General features: G+C 31.9%; 1 protein-coding gene across 1 annotated transcript in view; it reads right to left on the bottom strand.

Annotated features, from left to right (window-relative positions):
- Positions 1-213: 213 nt before the first annotated feature.
- The window catches only part of LOC130891946 (uncharacterized), a 29,086-nt gene continuing 11,233 nt past the window's right edge, over positions 214-18,066 (bottom strand). Inside the window, exons 9-19 of the mRNA XM_057797058.1 lie at positions 12,577-12,795; positions 12,344-12,525; positions 7,861-12,286; positions 4,092-4,242; positions 3,409-3,515; positions 2,398-2,521; positions 1,975-2,151; positions 1,099-1,226; positions 795-1,040; positions 576-736; positions 214-522 (exon numbers count right to left, since the gene is read on the bottom strand). Coding sequence (XP_057653041.1) covers positions 249-522; positions 576-736; positions 795-1,040; positions 1,099-1,226; positions 1,975-2,151; positions 2,398-2,521; positions 3,409-3,515; positions 4,092-4,242; positions 7,861-12,286; positions 12,344-12,525; positions 12,577-12,795 — 6,195 coding nt within the window. The 3' untranslated portion in view covers positions 214-248. The remainder of the gene's footprint in view (positions 523-575; positions 737-794; positions 1,041-1,098; positions 1,227-1,974; positions 2,152-2,397; positions 2,522-3,408; positions 3,516-4,091; positions 4,243-7,860; positions 12,287-12,343; positions 12,526-12,576; positions 12,796-18,066) is intronic.

The following is an 18,066-nucleotide window of genomic DNA, read 5'->3' as shown; positions in this document are numbered from 1 at the left end:
TATTTGCACTAAACTCATCAAAAGTGAGTTTGTGCGTGTAGAAATTCTGTTTCTTAACATTGCGCATCATCTACTACTTCGTAATTACGTCCAAAGGAACATCCTGCGATGATTAGGCTCATTTTACTCGAAACCGCAACAATTAAGTGTAGTTTAATCAGGGAATGGATGAAAAGTGTTAAGATTAAGTTTTTTTTTTTATTAAAAACACACTTCTTTATCATTATCTAATTTATTAAAATAGTAAATCAATCGTTTTCTGTGATATATTTTTGGTAAGCCTTCTGAGCTGTATTTTTGAGTTCTTGCGCCATAGTTGGACTCGTTTCCATCACCAATTTATGGAAATAACCGTCTTCGATTTGTAGAAGGTTATGGGGATGATCGAATTCCACCATATTACCGAAACTCATCACCAGAACTTTATCGGAATCCATGATGGTGTTCAATCTGTGCGCTATGGTCAGTACCGTGCAGTCTTTGAACGCTTTACGTATCGTCGCTTGGATCAAAGAATCGGTTCTACAACCGAAAAATTAATCAATTTCATCCTGCAACGGCTGAGAATGTCTTACCTTTGATCTACGTTGGCTGTAGCTTCGTCCAGTATCAAGATTTTGTTGTCTTTCAAAATAGCTCTCGCCAAACAGATCAATTGCCTTTGACCGAGACTGAAATTGGCGCCGCCTTCTGCTACCATGAAATCCAAAGAATCCACGCTTTCTTTCAACTCGACCTGGACAACGGAACAGAGTTTAGAAGGACTAATCGGTGTTGCCGCGACCCCAACTTACCAATTCTAGCGCGTCCCAGATCTTGTCGTCGTCGAATTCGCCGAAAGGATCCAAATTGTATCGTAGAGTTTCGGAAAACAAAACCGGTTCTTGGGGTATTATGGAAATCTTCTTTCGCAAATCCGTCAGTCCTAAATTTTGTATTTCGACTCTATCTATCAGGATAGAACCTTCCAATGGAGCTAATCGGAATAGAGCGGAAATTAGAGAAGATTTCCCGGCTCCGGTTCGTCCTACTATACCAATCTACGAAAAAATACAATATTTGCTAACTATTTTCGTATACACCCGGTATATACGTTACCTTTTCTCCAGGTTTGAATATCATATTCAAATTTTTCAAAACCGGTGGTTCGTTCTCGACATATTTCAAATAGAGGTTATTGAATTCTATATTTCCCCTTCTCGGCCAAGTACCTTTTGGTTTTTTCTCTATAATAACGAGTATGGGAACTTTGGTGTACTGAACACACTGTATACACCAACACTCACAATTACACCGTCTGACGTGCGTCTTCAGAAACAGTCTCATTGCGAGTTGTGGTGAAAATAGTCTCGTCGAAACGCGCCTCAGACAGTGTAATTGCGAGTTATGTTGTAAACAGTCTTCAGTCTCATCGAAACGCGTCTCAGACAGTATAATTGAGAGTGTCTGTATAAACAGTCTTTAGTCTCGTCGAAACTCACGTCACACAGGGTGATTGGGAGTATTGGTGTAAACCATATTCAGTCTCGTCGAAACGCGCCTCAGACAGTGTAATTGCGAGTTATGTTGTAAACAGTCTTCAGTCTCATCGAAACGCGCCTCAGTCAGTGTAATTTCGAGTTATGGTCTAAACAGTCTACAGTCTCGCCGAAACGCACCTCAGACAGTGTAATTGCGAGTTATGTTGTAAACAGTCTTCAGTCTCGTCGAAACGCGCCTCAGACAATGTAAATAGAAGTGTTGGTGTAAACAGTCTTCAGTCATGTCGAAACGCGCGTCACACAGGTTAATTGGGAGTATTGGTGTAAACCATATTCAGTCTCGTCGAAACGCGCATCAGATAGTGTAATTTCGAGTTATGGTATAAACAGTCTTCAGTCTCGTCGAAACGCGCCTCAGACAGTGTAATCGGAAGTGTTGGTGTAAACAGTCTTCAGTTTCGTCGAAACGCGCGTTCCAAAAATCTCAACTTACCTTTTGGTGTATCGAACGGCCCTTCGTTATCTAGAGTAGTATATTGCAGAACCCTTTCTACGCTTGTTAAATTATTTATAACTTCTGCCAGTTGTTTCATTCCATATTGTAACATACCGGTTAGTACCATACATTGCGATATTGCCAAACCTGCCATGCTACCATTAACATTTGTGACTAAAATGCAATATTAGACATGGAAAACAGCTCAGAAACAACCATAGACAAAGTTTGCTTATTAATACCCAGTGACGTAATTATATAGGATTGAAATCTGTTTTAATTGTGGTACCATTTGAAGGAAAAGGAAAGATGTATATTTTCAACCTATGAAAACATGTTTTCCCTTGCTAATATATCCCAGAAACCCTCATTAATATATTTAACAGTCATCTCAATGATATATAGAAAAAAAATACTCACAAGATGCTGTAATTACGAAGCTAAAGGTAACTATAGCCAAAAAAATTAGTACAATCAAGTCGAGCCATAAACCAAACGCGTTCATACATGCCAACGTTAAATACCACGCCGAAGTATGGACATCCTGTATATAAAACGAAAACTGCTTCAATAAAGTTATTTAAAAATGAAAAATCCATTTATATTACTGTATTATTTAGGCCACGCCGGTCCTGCCATTTGTGTACTCGTAGCAATAAGTGAAATTTTCGATTTTTATTATTTTGTTGTCGTTTTAATGAATAAAATCTCTAATAATATTTCAATTGTTTTAATTAATTAACAAGGATAAAAAGTCATATTATCTAAACGTGAAATAAAATAATTTCTTATAAAATGGACGCTGTCACATGACATCACATTTAAACAACGTTGCCAGACTTTGATAATAACACAAATTATGGAATTATTATATTAGTGCAAGTTGAAAATGAGTGAAAGTATTTATTTATTCTTAATTTATATATTAATTATTCAACTGCTTTTGATTAATTAAGAGTGGATATGAAAAAAATATTATCACGTCCTATAATAAATCCGAAAAGATTCTTGGGATTGTTGATGTGCGGAATATCGAGGCAACTCTGCACAAGTTGTTAACCCGATTCGGAACATTCCATTACTGATATTAAGGGGAGTGAAGTCAGTTTAATAATTTTTACGTTGTCTATTTAAGTGAAGTTAATTATTGTAAATTTTCTGCTAAAAAATATGAATTACGAAAATGATTAAACACAGCTTGGAAATAAAACGTAATTATCTCGATTCGTATACGAGGTTTACCATAAGTGAGTCCCATAAAGTGAATTTATTAGTTATACGTAAAAATAATGATGTTAAGGACTTCTTATACGTGAGTAACGATTTACATTACTTTTTAATAAGATATGATACAAATTATTCAACTGTTAATTGATATTAAATAAAATAATTTCATTTTTTAATAATTAAAAAAATAATGAAATACTTTACCTGATGTCGATCGAATTCATTTATCAAAATTTCTTCTGAATGGGACGATCTTATGGTAACTATTCCGCAAATAGTAGAACTCACATGGGAAAATACAGGGGATTTCGCTAAAATATGGATAAAAATTGATTAAACAAAATCTAGGTGGCTAGAAATGTTTCCGCTTTGTTTATGATGACATCTGTCAAAATTTTACGTATATCTGACAGATAGATTAGTATAAAGAAAAGCGTAATGTAAATATGGGACAAACAAGGAAAGAAATCGAAAAATAGTCTGGTAAATAATTTTGAAGACTGATTTAAATAGAAATGCTTTTTACTTTTATACTTTTAAAATTGTTTAAAATGTTTTTTCATCAGGTTTTGAATAAAAAACTTCGAATAACGTGCGTAAATGAAAGTTAAAAACGAATTTGAGGTTATACAACCTACTAATTCAATAAAACTACGAAAATTTCGAACCCTATTGCAATAATTAGCATTCAATGTCAAATATAAGGAAGATATTTGTAAGGTAGGTGCCGCGATTGCTTAATGCTGATCAAAAGTAGGTACTAATTAGAAATTCAAACACGTTTTTGTCGATATGGTACTATATATAGCAGAAAAAATCGAATCGAGTGCTTTTCGACATATTTTTATGAATTTTTTTTATTAAAATAAAACGTTTAACGTACGTACCGATTCCTTCTAAATGCTTAAGAGTTTTGGCAGTCGCCATATACCATTTTCTGAATTTTAAATATAAACTTCCAAGTATAATAAGAATTATTATCATAATTGGATTTGCTATAACGATATTTATCAATATTCCCGCCATAACAAGGAAAATCTATAAGAAAAATATCGATTAAAGTCAATCAAGCTTACATCTTTTGTTGTTGGTCCAAAATAATCGAATCTAGACTCCAAAATCAAAGCACAGACTCAAATCAATTAACCTTCAAGTTTTGATTCGATTATACGATAATAAAAACCCCAAAAATCGTTTTTTCTTTGACAACATGACGTTTAGGCACTTACTAGGGAGTTGCTTCCATATCGATTTACCCTCGTAATATTTTGATAATTATTTTCAAAATTTCGTATGTATATGATAATTTGTGACACCCCGTAGCTTATTTTTGATATATATATTTTTCCTTCCACCCCTGTATCACTTTTTTCAAGTTCAATATATCAGTATATACCGAGGTAAGTCGAAAACTATACTTTACTTCCATATCGATTGACCCTCGTAATATTTTGATAATTATTTTCAAAACTTCGTATGTATATGATAATTTGTGACACCCTGTAGCTTATTATTTATATATATTTTTCCTTCCACCCCTGTATCACTTTTTTCAAGTTCAATATATCAGTATATACCGAGGTAAGTCGAAAACTATACTCTGCTTTCATATTGATTGACCCTCGTAATATTTTGATATTTATTTTCAAAACTTCGTATGTATATGATAATTTGTGACACCCTGTAGCTTATTATTTATATATATTTTTCCTTCCACCCCTGTATCACTTTTTTCAAGTTCAATATATCAGTATATACCGAGGTAAGTCGAAAACTATACTTTACTTCCATATCGATTGACCCTCGTAATATTTTGATAATTATTTTCAAAACTTCGTATGTATATGATAATTTGTGACACCCTGTAGCTTATTATTTATATATATTTTTCCTTCCACCCCTGTATCACTTTTTTCAAGTTCAATATATCAGTATATACCGAGGTAAGTCGAAAACTATACTTTACTTCCATATCGATTGACCCTCGTAATATTTTGATATTTATTTTCAAAACTTCGTATGTATATGATAATTTGTGACACCCTGTAGCTTATTTTTGATATATATATTTTTCCTTCCACCCCTGTATCACTTTTTTCAAGTTCAATATATCAGTATATACCGAGGTAAGTCGAAAATTATACTTTACTTCCATATCGATTGACCCTCGTAATATTTTGATATTTATTTTCAAAACTTCGTATGTATATGATAATTTGTGACACCCTGTAGCTTATTATTTATATATATTTTTCCTTCCACCCCTGTATCACTTTTTTCAAGTTCAATATATCAGTATATACCGAGGTAAGTCGAAAACTATACTTTACTTCCATATCGATTGACCCTCGTAATATTTTGATATTTATTTTCAAAACTTCGTATGTATATGATAATTTGTGACACCCTGTAGCTTATTTTTGATATATATATTTTTCCTTCCACCCCTGTATCACTTTTTTCAAGTTCAATATATCAGTATATACCGAGGTAAGTCGAAAATTATACTTTACTTCCATATCGATTGACCCTCGTAATATTTTGATATTTATTTTCAAAACTTCGTATGTATATGATAATTTGTGACACCCTGTAGCTTATTATTTATATATATTTTTCCTTCCACCCCTGTATCACTTTTTTCAAGTTCAATATATCAGTATATACCGAGGTAAGTCGAAAACTATACTTTACTTCCATATCGATTGACCCTCGTAATATTTTGATATTTATTTTCAAAACTTCGTATGTATATGATAATTTGTGACACCCTGTAGCTTATTTTTGATATATATATTTTTCCTTCCACCCCTGTATCACTTTTTTCAAGTTCAATATATCAGTATATACCGAGGTAAGTCGAAAATTATACTTTACTTCCATATCGATTGACCCTCGTAATATTTTGATATTTATTTTCAAAACTTCGTATGTATATGATAATTTGTGACACCCTGTAGCTTATTATTTATATATATTTTTCCTTCCACCCCTGTATCACTTTTTTCAAGTTCAATATATCAGTATATACCGAGGTAAGTCGAAAACTATACTTTACTTCCATATCGATTGACCCTCGTAATATTTTGATATTTATTTTCAAAACTTCGTATGTATATGATAATTTGTGACACCCTGTAGCTTATTTTTGATATATATATTTTTCCTTCCACCCCTGTATCACTTTTTTCAAGTTCAATATATCAGTATATACCGAGGTAAGTCGAAAATTATACTTTACTTCCATATCGATTGACACTCGTAATATTTTGATATTTATTTTCAAAACTTCGTATGTATATGATAATTTGTGACACCCTGTAGCTTATTATTTATATATATTTTTCCTTCCACCCCTGTAAAACTTTTTTCAAGTTCAATATATCAGTATATACCGAGGTAAGTCGAAAACTATACTTTACTTCCATATCGATTGACCCTCGTAATATTTTGATAATTATTTTCAAAACTTCGTATGTATATGATAATTTGTGACACACTGTAGCTTATTATTTATATATATTTTTCCTTCCACCCCTGTATCACTTTTTTCAAGTTCAATATATCAGTATATACCGAGGTAAGTCGAAAATTATACTTTGCTTCCATATCGATTCACCCTCGTAATATTTTGATAATTATTTTCAAAACTTCGTATGTATATGATAATTTGTGACACCCTGTAGCTTATTATTTATATATATTTTTCCTTCCACCCCTGTAAAACTTTTTTCAAGTTCAATATATCAGTATATACCGAGGTAAGTCGAAAACTATACTTTGCTTCCATATCGATTGACCCTCGTAATATTTTGATAATTATTTTCAAAACTTCGTATGTATATGATAATTTGTGACACCCTGTAGCTTATTATTTATATATATTTTTCCTTCCACCCCTGTATCACTTTTTTCAAGTTCAATATATCAGTATATACCGAGGTAAGTCGAAAACTATACTTTACTTCCATATCGATTGACCCTCGTAATATTTTGATAATTATTTTCAAAACTTCGTATGTATATGATAATTTGTGACACCCTGTAGCTTATTATTTATATATATTTTTCCTTCCACCCCTGTAAAACTTTTTTCAAGTTCAATATATCAGTATATACCGAGGTAAGTCGAAAATTATACTTTGCTTCCATATCGATTTACCCTCGTAATATTTTGATAATTATTTTCAAAACTTCGTATGTATATGATAATTTGTGACACCCTGTAGCTTATTATTTATATATATTTTTCCTTACGCCCCTGTATCACTTTTTTCAAGTTCAATATATCAGTATATACCGAGGTAAGTCGAAAACTATACTCTGCTTTCATATTGATTGACCCTCGTAATATTTTGATATTTATTTTCAAAATAAAAATTAGAAAATACGTGAATTCCAAAATTTTGTAAAGTTATTTTATAATTTATAGTTTATATGGAAAACAATAATTTTTGATAACATTTTCTTTACCCCCTCGTAATATATTTATGAAAAATCGACATAATTTGATTGTTTTTTGAATAAAAAAATAGAAGACCTCGATTTCAAAATTTCTTAGCGATATTTGTTACGTAAAACCAGAATTTTTCAACATTTCGTATACCCCCCGTAGTACCACTATTATTATAGGAAAATATCGTTAAAAACACTCACCGAAACCGAATCCAGTAGTACCCTCGGTAAAATTTCGTCTATGCACCCAATATCTTTGGAAAATCTGTTCAAAATCCTTCCGCTCGGGTTGGTGTCGAAAAATCTCATCGGAGCTTTCAATAATTTATTGAACATGATCGAATGCAAATTTTCCGAAGCCATAGTACACGACATATAATATAAAAATGTTCTACTTAATACTAACAGTACCACTAGAATTATTAAAGTACCGTAAATGTATAGAGCCGAATCAGTTTTGATCAGCCTCTGTATAGAACCGTCTATTATGACATAGTCGTACATGTTGTTGAAATTTAATGTAATGAAGGATAAAATATTACGAATATTTAGTTTTTTCATGATTTTTTTAATGATATTTTCGGTACTATTATCGGTACTATTGATAAGATTCGAAAAACTGTTATTGGTGGATTTTTGGTTATCAAACATGTCGATGATAGGCTTATTAGAGTTGTTGAAGTGGCTGTTTCCATTTTTGGAGTAACTTGGTTCAGTACTGGTACTATTCATATGATTTTTGAGGTATTTGGTACCTTCATTTGCTTTGTTATTAAATTTGTTGTTGATAGTACTGTTGTAGTCATTTTTAAACAAATCTTCACGGTATTTGGTACCACCGTCTTCTTTGTTGCTAAAATGAAGACTATTGTTCAAGGTACTACCATTTTTATGGTAGTAACTAGGTTCACTGTTGGTACTATTCATATGATTTTTGATGAAATCATCATTGTGTTTGGTATCTTCGTTTTCTTTGTTGTTATAATAATTATTCTCGTTTTTGGTAGTACCATCATCATTATTTTCATTTCTACTTCCATTGACTTTATTTTTGGAAAAGTCGTCACTGTATTTGATATTTTTCTCGTTTTTGTTGTCATAATGATTGTTGTCGTTTTTGGTACTACCATTATTTATAATGGTACTGGTACCATTCTTGTGATTTTTGAAGAAATCTTCACTGTATTTGGTATTTTCGTTTTTGTTACTATGATAATTGTTCTTGTTTATGGTACTACTATTATTAATGTTGTAGAAACTAGGTTCAGAACTGGTACTATATCCATTATTTTTGAAAATTTTTTTATCGTCTTTTGTACTTTCATTTTCTTTGGTGAAATTGTTGTTGAAGGTATTAAAATGATTGTATTTGGGGTTTTTGGTACTACTAATGTTGATGCTATAAGAACTATCTTCACTATTGGCACCATTCTTATGATTTTTAGTGAAATCTTCAATGTTTTTAATACTTTCGTCTTCTTTTTTGGTAAAATTATATTTATTATTAAAATCGTTATTAGATTTCTCCCAATTATTTTCTATTTTGGTACTACCATTATTAATGATGTAGGAATTAGGTTCTGTGCTGGTACTATCGACATAATTTTTGAAAAAATTCATATTATCTTTGGTACTTTCATTTTCTTTATTAAAATTTTTGTTAACGTTATCAAAATAATTGATTCGCGGATTATTGGTAGTACCACCATTGATACTAGATGAACCCCCGTCGTTTCTGGTACCATTCTCATGAATTTTATTGAAATCTTCTAATTTTTTAATACTTTCGTCTTCTTTTTTGATAAAATCGTGTTTATTATCAATATCGTCAATATATTTCTTCAAATTGTTTTCGATTTGGGTACTACCATTATTAATGTTGTAGAAATTAGGTTCTGTGTTGGTACTATCGATATAATTTCTGAAAAAATCTTCATTATCTTTGGTACTTTCATTTTCTTTATTCAAATTTTTGTTATCTTTATCAAAATAATTGATTCGCTGGTTGTTGGTAGTACCACTATTGATACTAGATGAACCCTCGTCGTTTCTGGTACCATTCTCATGAATTTTATCAAAATCTTCCAAGTTTTTATTACTTTCGTCTTCTTTTTTTATAAAATCATATTTATTATCAATATCGTCAATATTTTTCTTCAAATTCTTCACGTTTTTGGTACTACCATTATCAATGTTGTAGAAATTAGGTTCTGTGCTGGTACTATCGACGTAATTTTTTGAAAAATCTTCATTATCTTTGGTACTTTCATTTTCTTTATTCAAATTTTTGTTATCTTTATCAAAATAATTGATTCGCGGGTTGTTGGTAGCACCACCATTGATAATAGATGAAACCTCGTCGTTTCTGGTACCATTTTCATGATTTTTGTTGAAATCTTCATCACTTTCGTCTTCTTTTTTGATAAAATCATATTTATTACCAATATCGTCAATATTTTTCTTCAAATTGTTTTCCATTTTGGTACTACCATTATTAAAATTGTAGAAATCAGGTTCTTTGCTGGTACTACCGATATAATTTCTAAAATAATCTCCATTATCTTTGGTACTTTCATCTTCTTTATTAAAATTTTTGTTAACGTTATCAAAATAATTGATTCGTGGGTTATTGGTAGTACCACTATTGATACTAGATGAATCCTCGTCGTTTCTGGTACCATTCCCATGAATTTTATTAAAATCTTCTAATTTTTTAATACTTTCGTCTTCTTTTTTGATAAAATCATACTTATTATCAATATCGTCAATATTTTTCTTCAAATTCTTCACGCTTTTGGTACTACCAATATTAAAATTGTAGAAATCAGGTTCTGTACTGGTACTATCGATATAATTTTTGAAAAAATTCATATTATCTTTGGTACTTTCATTTTCTTTATTCAAATTTTTGTTATCTTTATGAAAATAATTGATTCGTGGGTTATTGGTAGTACCACTATTGATACTAGATGAACCCTCGTCGTTTCTGGTACCATTCTCATGAATTTTATTAAAATCTTCTAATTTTTTAATACTTTCGTCTTCTTTTTTGATAAAATCATACTTATTATCAATATCGTCAATATATTTCTTCAAATTGTTTTCGATTTGGGTACTACCATTATTAATGTTGTAGAAATTAGGTTCTGTGTTGGTACTATCGATATAATTTCTGAAAAAATCTCCATTATCTTTGGTACTTTCATCTTCTTTATTAAAATTTTTGTTAACGTTATCAAAATAATTGATTCGCGGGTTATTGGTAGTACCACTATTGATACTAGATGAATCCTCGTCGTTTCTGGTACCATTCTCATGAATTTTATTAAAATCTCCTAATTTTTTAATACTTTCGTCTTCTTTTTTGATAAAATCATACTTATTATCAATATCGTCAATATTTTTCTTCAAATTCTTCACGCTTTTGGTACTACCAATATTAAAATTGTAGAAATCAGGTTCTGTACTGGTACTATCGACATATTTTTTGAAAAAATCTCCATTATCTTTGATACTCCCATTTTCTTTATTCAAATTTTTGTTATCTTTATCAAAATAATTGAATGGCGGGTTGTTGGTAGTACCAGTATTGATACTAGATAAACCCTCGTCGTTACTGGTACCATTCTCATGAATTTTATTAAAATCTTCTAATTTTTTAATACTTTCGTCTTCTTTTTTGATAAAATCATATTTATTATCAATATCGTCAATATTTTTCTTCAAATTCTTCACGCTTTTGGTACTACCAATATTAAAATTGTAGAAATCAGGTTCTGTACTGGTACTATCGATATAATTTTTGAAAAAATTCATATTATCTTTGGTACTTTCATTTTCTTTATTAAGATTTTTGTTAACGTTATCAAAATAATTGATTCGCGGGTTGTTGGTAGTACCACCATTGATACTAGATGAACCCTTGTCATTTCTGGTACCATTTTCATGAATTTTATTAAAATCTTCTAATTTTTTAATACTTTCGTCTTCTTTTTTGATAATATCAACATCGTTATCAAATCCTTTCAAATAATTGTTCCAACTTTCGGTACTACCATTATTGATACTGTAAAAACCAGGTTCACTCCCAATATCAAACGAATTACGTCTGATTCTGGTACTATTACCACGATCATTGCTCAAATGATTATAATGGATGGTACTATCATCATTTTTATTAATAAAACTTTCATTATCTTTAATATCATCGTTAGAATTATTGAAGAAACTTTTTTTGTGTACGGTACTACCATCGAAGTACTTATGTTCATCATTTAAATCGTTTTCGTTATAAGGAAAATCGTCATTATGTTTTTCCACTCCATTCTCATCGTTATTAGTGTTATTTATAATGTTATTATCATTGTTAGTAGTTTCTTCTTTTTTATCTGGTGTATTTTCATCATTTTCGTTATTATCATTATTTCTATAATAGTAATAATGACTATTATTGATATTTCTATGGGTAGGGTAGTTATTTTTATGGAAAGTACCATGATTTATAAGGGAAGTACCATCAAAATGGTTGTTTTCAATAAAATCGATTGTGACATTCGTAATATTGGGATGCGTGTTTGGCTGTATGAATACGGTACAGTTGGAATGACGGATTTGTTCCTCTGAAGTCCTGAAATGATTTTTTTCATAAAAATACTGAAAATTTTTCGAAAGAAAATAGTTTTACCAAAGTGTGAGCCATTGGTCGACTCCGATTATTAAAGCTTGCGAAGATAATAATAAAATTATAACAAAAACAACTAAAGTATTATTTTTAACAGATTTTAAATAATTTTTGAACGGTTTACTGTTAGGCCCATCGCCCGATTTCTCCTCAGTTATTTTATCGGTTGTTTCAGATTCTTCACTCTAAAATTGTGGATTTAAATAATAAAAAATTTTTTTAAAAATCCAACTCACGTCAGATATTGATAAAAGAGACATTTTCGTACTAGAACTCATGGAAAATCTTCTAACTTCTTCTTCTGGTATTGGAAAAAAAGTTTCGGTTGCTTCCGAGCTTGGAGGATTGGTATCTTCGGAGCTTTCGTCGGTTTCGTCGGCGGCTATTACCATTTTCGTGAAATCCAAATTATATTCGGATAATTCATCGAAAGTACCTTGCGCTTCAACTACTCCCTGTATAAAAACAATTGATAAATCGGTGTTTAGGCTCGTTTCGACGAGTTCTAAATTAAGGGTAACATGCAGAGGTCGGAATAAGCCATGATCTCGAAAAATCGGTATAATTGGGCTTATAAGTGTGGCAACGCTGTCGATAAAGATAAAAAACAAAAATATTTTTCTCGGGCGAGAAAACGCGAAGTTTCTTTTTCTACTGCTTTCTGAAGTGCAGTTGCTGGGATAGGTTCCGTTGAAAATTTTGAAAAACGGGCTCGGTTGTCGACGCTACGCGTTCTGAACTACTGTTATCTGTTACTACTAATGAAAATATGAAAAAAGTGGCAATGGCGATTATAATCATCACGTTTTCATTGAAAAAAAAATGAAATCTGTCTGAGGGATGTTTGTTGACAGATATCCATGTAGAAAGTGACGTTTTAAGAAAAAGTTTTTTCTGTTTCGTCGTATTTGCGTATAATAAACGCTGATTTCGAAATTATTCATATCGTATCCTCCAACAGTGTGGAAGAAATATCAGAATTTCTAAAAACGGGCTCGGTTGTCGACGCTACGCGTTCTGAACTACTGTTATCTGTTACTACTAATGAAAATATGAAAAAAGTGGCACTGGCGATTATAATCATCACGTTTTCATTGAAAAAAAAATGAAATCTGTCTGAGGGATGTTTGTTGACAGATATCCATGTAGGAAGTGACGTTTTAAGAAATATTTTTTTCTGTTTTGTCGTATTTGCGTATAATAATCGCTGATTTCGAAATTATTCATATCGTATCCTCCAACAGTGTGGAAGAAATATCAGAATTTCTAAAAACGGGCTCGGTTGTCGACGCTACGCGTTCTGAACTACTGTTATCTGTTACTACTAATGAAAATATGAAAAAAGTGGCACTGGCGATTATAATCATCACGTTTTCATTGAAAAAAAAATGAAATCTGTCTGAGGGATGTTTGTTAACAGATATCCATGTAGGAAGTGACGTTTTAAGAAAAAGTTTTTTCTGTTTTGTCGTATTTGCGTATAATAAACGCTGATTTCGAAATTATTCATATCGTATCCTCCAACAGTGTGGAAGAAATATCAGAATTTCTAAAAACGGGCTCGGTTGTCGACGCTACGCGTTCTGAACTACTGTTATCTGTTACTACTAATGAAAATATGAAAAAAGTGGCACTGGCGATTATAATCATCACGTTTTCATTGAAAAAAAAATGAAATCTGTCTGAGGGATGTTTGTTAACAGATATCCATGTAGGAAGTGACGTTTTAAGAAAAAGTTTTTTCTGTTTTGTCGTATTTGCGTATAATAAACGCGGATTTCGAAATTATTCATATCGTATCCTCGAACAGTGTGGAAGAAATATCAGAATTTCTAAAAACGGGCTCGGTTGTCGACGCTACGCGTTCTGAACTACTGTTATCTGTTACTACTAATGAAAATATGAAAAAAGTGGCACTGGCGATTATAATCATCACGTTTTCATTGAAAAAAAAATGAAATCTGTCTGAGGGATGTTTGTTGACAGATATCCATGTAGGAAGTGACGTTTTAAGAAATATTTTTTTCTGTTTTGTCGTATTTGCGTATAATAATCGCTGATTTCGAAATTATTCATATCGTATCCTCGAACAGTGTGGAAGAAATATCAGAATTTCTAAAAACGGGCTCGGTTGTCGACGCTACGCGTTCTGAACTACTGTTATCTGTTACTACTAATGAAAATATGAAAAAAGTGGCACTGGCGATTATAATCATCACGTTTTCATTGAAAAAAAAATGAAATCTGTCTGAGGGATGTTTGTTGACAGATATCCATGTAGGAAGTGACGTTTTAAGAAATATTTTTTTCTGTTTTGTCGTATTTGCGTATAATAATCGCTGATTTCGAAATTATTCATATCGTATCCTCCAACAGTGTGGAAGAAATATCAGAATTTCTAAAAACGGGCTCGGTTGTCGACGCTACGAGTTCTGAACTACTGTTATCTGTTACAACAAACGAAAATATGAAAACAGTGGCAATGGCGATTATAATCATCACGTTTTCATTGAAAAAAAAATGAAATCTGTCTGAGGGATGTTTGTTGACAGATATCCATGTAGGAAGTGACGTTTTAAGAAAAAGTTTTTTCTGTTTCGTCGTATTTGCGTATAATAAACGCTGATTTCGAAATTATTCATATCGTATCCTCCAACAGTGTGGAAGAAATATCAGAATTTCTAAAAACGGGCTCGGTTGTCGACGCTACGCGTTCTGAACTACTGTTATCTGTTACTACTAATGAAAATATGAAAAAAGTGGCAATGGCGATTATAATCATCACGTTTTCATTGAAAAAAAAATGAAATCTGTCTGAGGGATGTTTGTTGACAGATATCCATGTAGGAAGTGACGTTTTAAGAAAAAGTTTTTTCTGTTTCGTCGTATTTGCGTATAATAAACGCGGATTTCGAAATTATTCATATCGTATCCTCGAACAGTGTGGAAGAAATATCAGAATTTCTAAAAACGGGCTCGGTTGTCGACGCTACGCGTTCTGAACTACTGTTATCTGTTACTACTAATGAAAAGATGAAAAAAGTGGCAATGGCGATTATAATCATCACGTTTTCATTGAAAAAAAAATGAAATCTGTCTGAGGGATGTTTGTTGACAGATATCCATGTAGGAAGTGACGTTTTAAGAAAAAGTTTTTTCTGTTTCGTCGTATTTGCGTATAATAAACGCTGATTTCGAAATTATTCATATCGTATCCTCCAACAGTGTGGAAGAAATATCAGAATTTCTAAAAACGGGCTCGGTTGTCGACGCTACGCGTTCTGAACTACTGTTATCTGTTACTACTAATGAAAATATGAAAAAAGTGGCAATGGCGATTATAATCATCACGTTTTCATTGAAAAAAAAATGAAATCTGTCTGAGGGATGTTTGTTGACAGATATCCATGTAGGAAGTGACGTTTTAAGAAAAAGTTTTTTCTGTTTCGTCGTATTTGCGTATAATAAACGCGGATTTCGAAATTATTCATATCGTATCCTCGAACAGTGTGGAAGAAATATCAGAATTTCTAAAAACGGGCTCGGTTGTCGACGCTACGCGTTCTGAACTACTGTTATCTGTTACTACTAATGAAAATATGAAAAAAGTGGCAATGGCGATTATAATCATCACGTTTTCATTGAAAAAAAAATGAAATCTGTCTGAGGGATGTTTGTTGACAGATATCCATGTAGGAAGTGACGTTTTAAGAAAAAGTTTTTTCTGTTTCGTCGTATTTGCGTATAATAAACGCTGATTTCGAAATTATTCATATCGTATCCTCCAACAGTGTGGAAGAAATATCAGAATTTCTAAAAACGGGCTCGGTTGTCGACGCTACGCGTTCTGAACTACTGTTATCTGTTACTACTAATGAAAATATGAAAAAAGTGGCAATGGCGATTATAATCATCACGTTTTCATTGAAAAAAAAATGAAATCTGTCTGAGGGATGTTTGTTGACAGATATCCATGTAGGAAGTGACGTTTTAAGAAAAAGTTTTTTCTGTTTCGTCGTATTTGCGTATAATAAACGCTGATTTCGAAATTATTCATATCGTATCCTCCAACAGTGTGGAAGAAATATCAGAATTTCTAAAAACGGGCTCGGTTGTCGACGCTACGAGTTCTGAACTACTGTTATCTGTTACAACAAACGAAAATATGAAAACAGTGGCAATGGCGATTATAATCATCACGTTTTCATTGAAAAAAAAATGAAATCTGTCTGAGGGATGTTTGTTGACAGATATCCATGTAGGAAGTGACGTTTTAAGAAAAAGTTTTTTCTGTTTCGTCGTATTTGCGTATAATAAACGCTGATTTCGAAATTATTCATATCGTATCCTCCAACAGTGTGGAAGAAATATCAGAATTTCTAAAAACGGGCTCGGTTGTCGACGCTACGCGTTCTGAACTACTGTTATCTGTTACTACTAATGAAAATATGAAAAAAGTGGCAATGGCGATTATAATCATCACGTTTTCATTGAAAAAAAAATGAAATCTGTCTGAGGGATGTTTGTTGACAGATATCCATGTAGGAAGTGACGTTTTAAGAAAAAGTTTTTTCTGTTTCGTCGTATTTGCGTATAATAAACGCGGATTTCGAAATTATTCATATCGTATCCTCGAACAGTGTGGAAGAAATATCAGAATTTCTAAAAACGGGCTCGGTTGTCGACGCTACGCGTTCTGAACTACTGTTATCTGTTACTACTAATGAAAAGATGAAAAAAGTGGCAATGGCGATTATAATCATCACGTTTTCATTGAAAAAAAAATGAAATCTGTCTGAGGGATGTTTGTTGACAGATATCCATGTAGGAAGTGACGTTTTAAGAAAAAGTTTTTTCTGTTTCGTCGTATTTGCGTATAATAAACGCGGATTTCGAAATTATTCATATCGTATCCTCGAACAGTGTGGAAGAAATATCAGAATTTCTAAAAACGGGCTCGGTTGTCGACGCTACGCGTTCTGAACTACTGTTATCTGTTACTACTAATGAAAAGATGAAAAAAGTGGCAATGGCGATTATAATCATCACGTTTTCATTGAAAAAAAAATGAAATCTGTCTGAGGGATGTTTGTTGACAGATATCCATGTAGGAAGTGACGTTTTAAGAAAAAGTTTTTTCTGTTTCGTCGTATTTGCGTATAATAAACGCTGATTTCGAAATTATTCATATCGTATCCTCCAACAGTGTGGAAGAAATATCAGAATTTCTAAAAACGGGCTCGGTTGTCGACGCTACGCGTTCTGAACTACTGTTATCTGTTACTACTAATGAAAATATGAAAAAAGTGGCAATGGCGATTATAATCATCACGTTTTCATTGAAAAAAAAATGAAATCTGTCTGAGGGATGTTTGTTGACAGATATCCATGTAGGAAGTGACGTTTTAAGAAAAAGTTTTTTCTGTTTCGTCGTATTTGCGTATAATAAACGCGGATTTCGAAATTATTCATATCGTATCCTCGAACAGTGTGGAAGAAATATCAGAATTTCTAAAAACGGGCTCGGTTGTCGACGCTACGCGTTCTGAACTACTGTTATCTGTTACTACTAATGAAAATATGAAAAAAGTGGCAATGGCGATTATAATCATCACGTTTTCATTGAAAAAAAAATGAAATCTGTCTGAGGGATGTTTGTTGACAGATATCCATGTAGGAAGTGACGTTTTAAGAAAAAGTTTTTTCTGTTTCGTCGTATTTGCGTA

The sequence above is a fragment of the Diorhabda carinulata genome, chromosome 3, assembly GCF_026250575.1.
Source record: "Diorhabda carinulata isolate Delta chromosome 3, icDioCari1.1, whole genome shotgun sequence".
In the NCBI taxonomy this organism is placed as follows: Eukaryota; Metazoa; Arthropoda; class Insecta; order Coleoptera; family Chrysomelidae; genus Diorhabda; species Diorhabda carinulata.
This window is presented reverse-complemented; position numbering and strand designations above follow the sequence as displayed.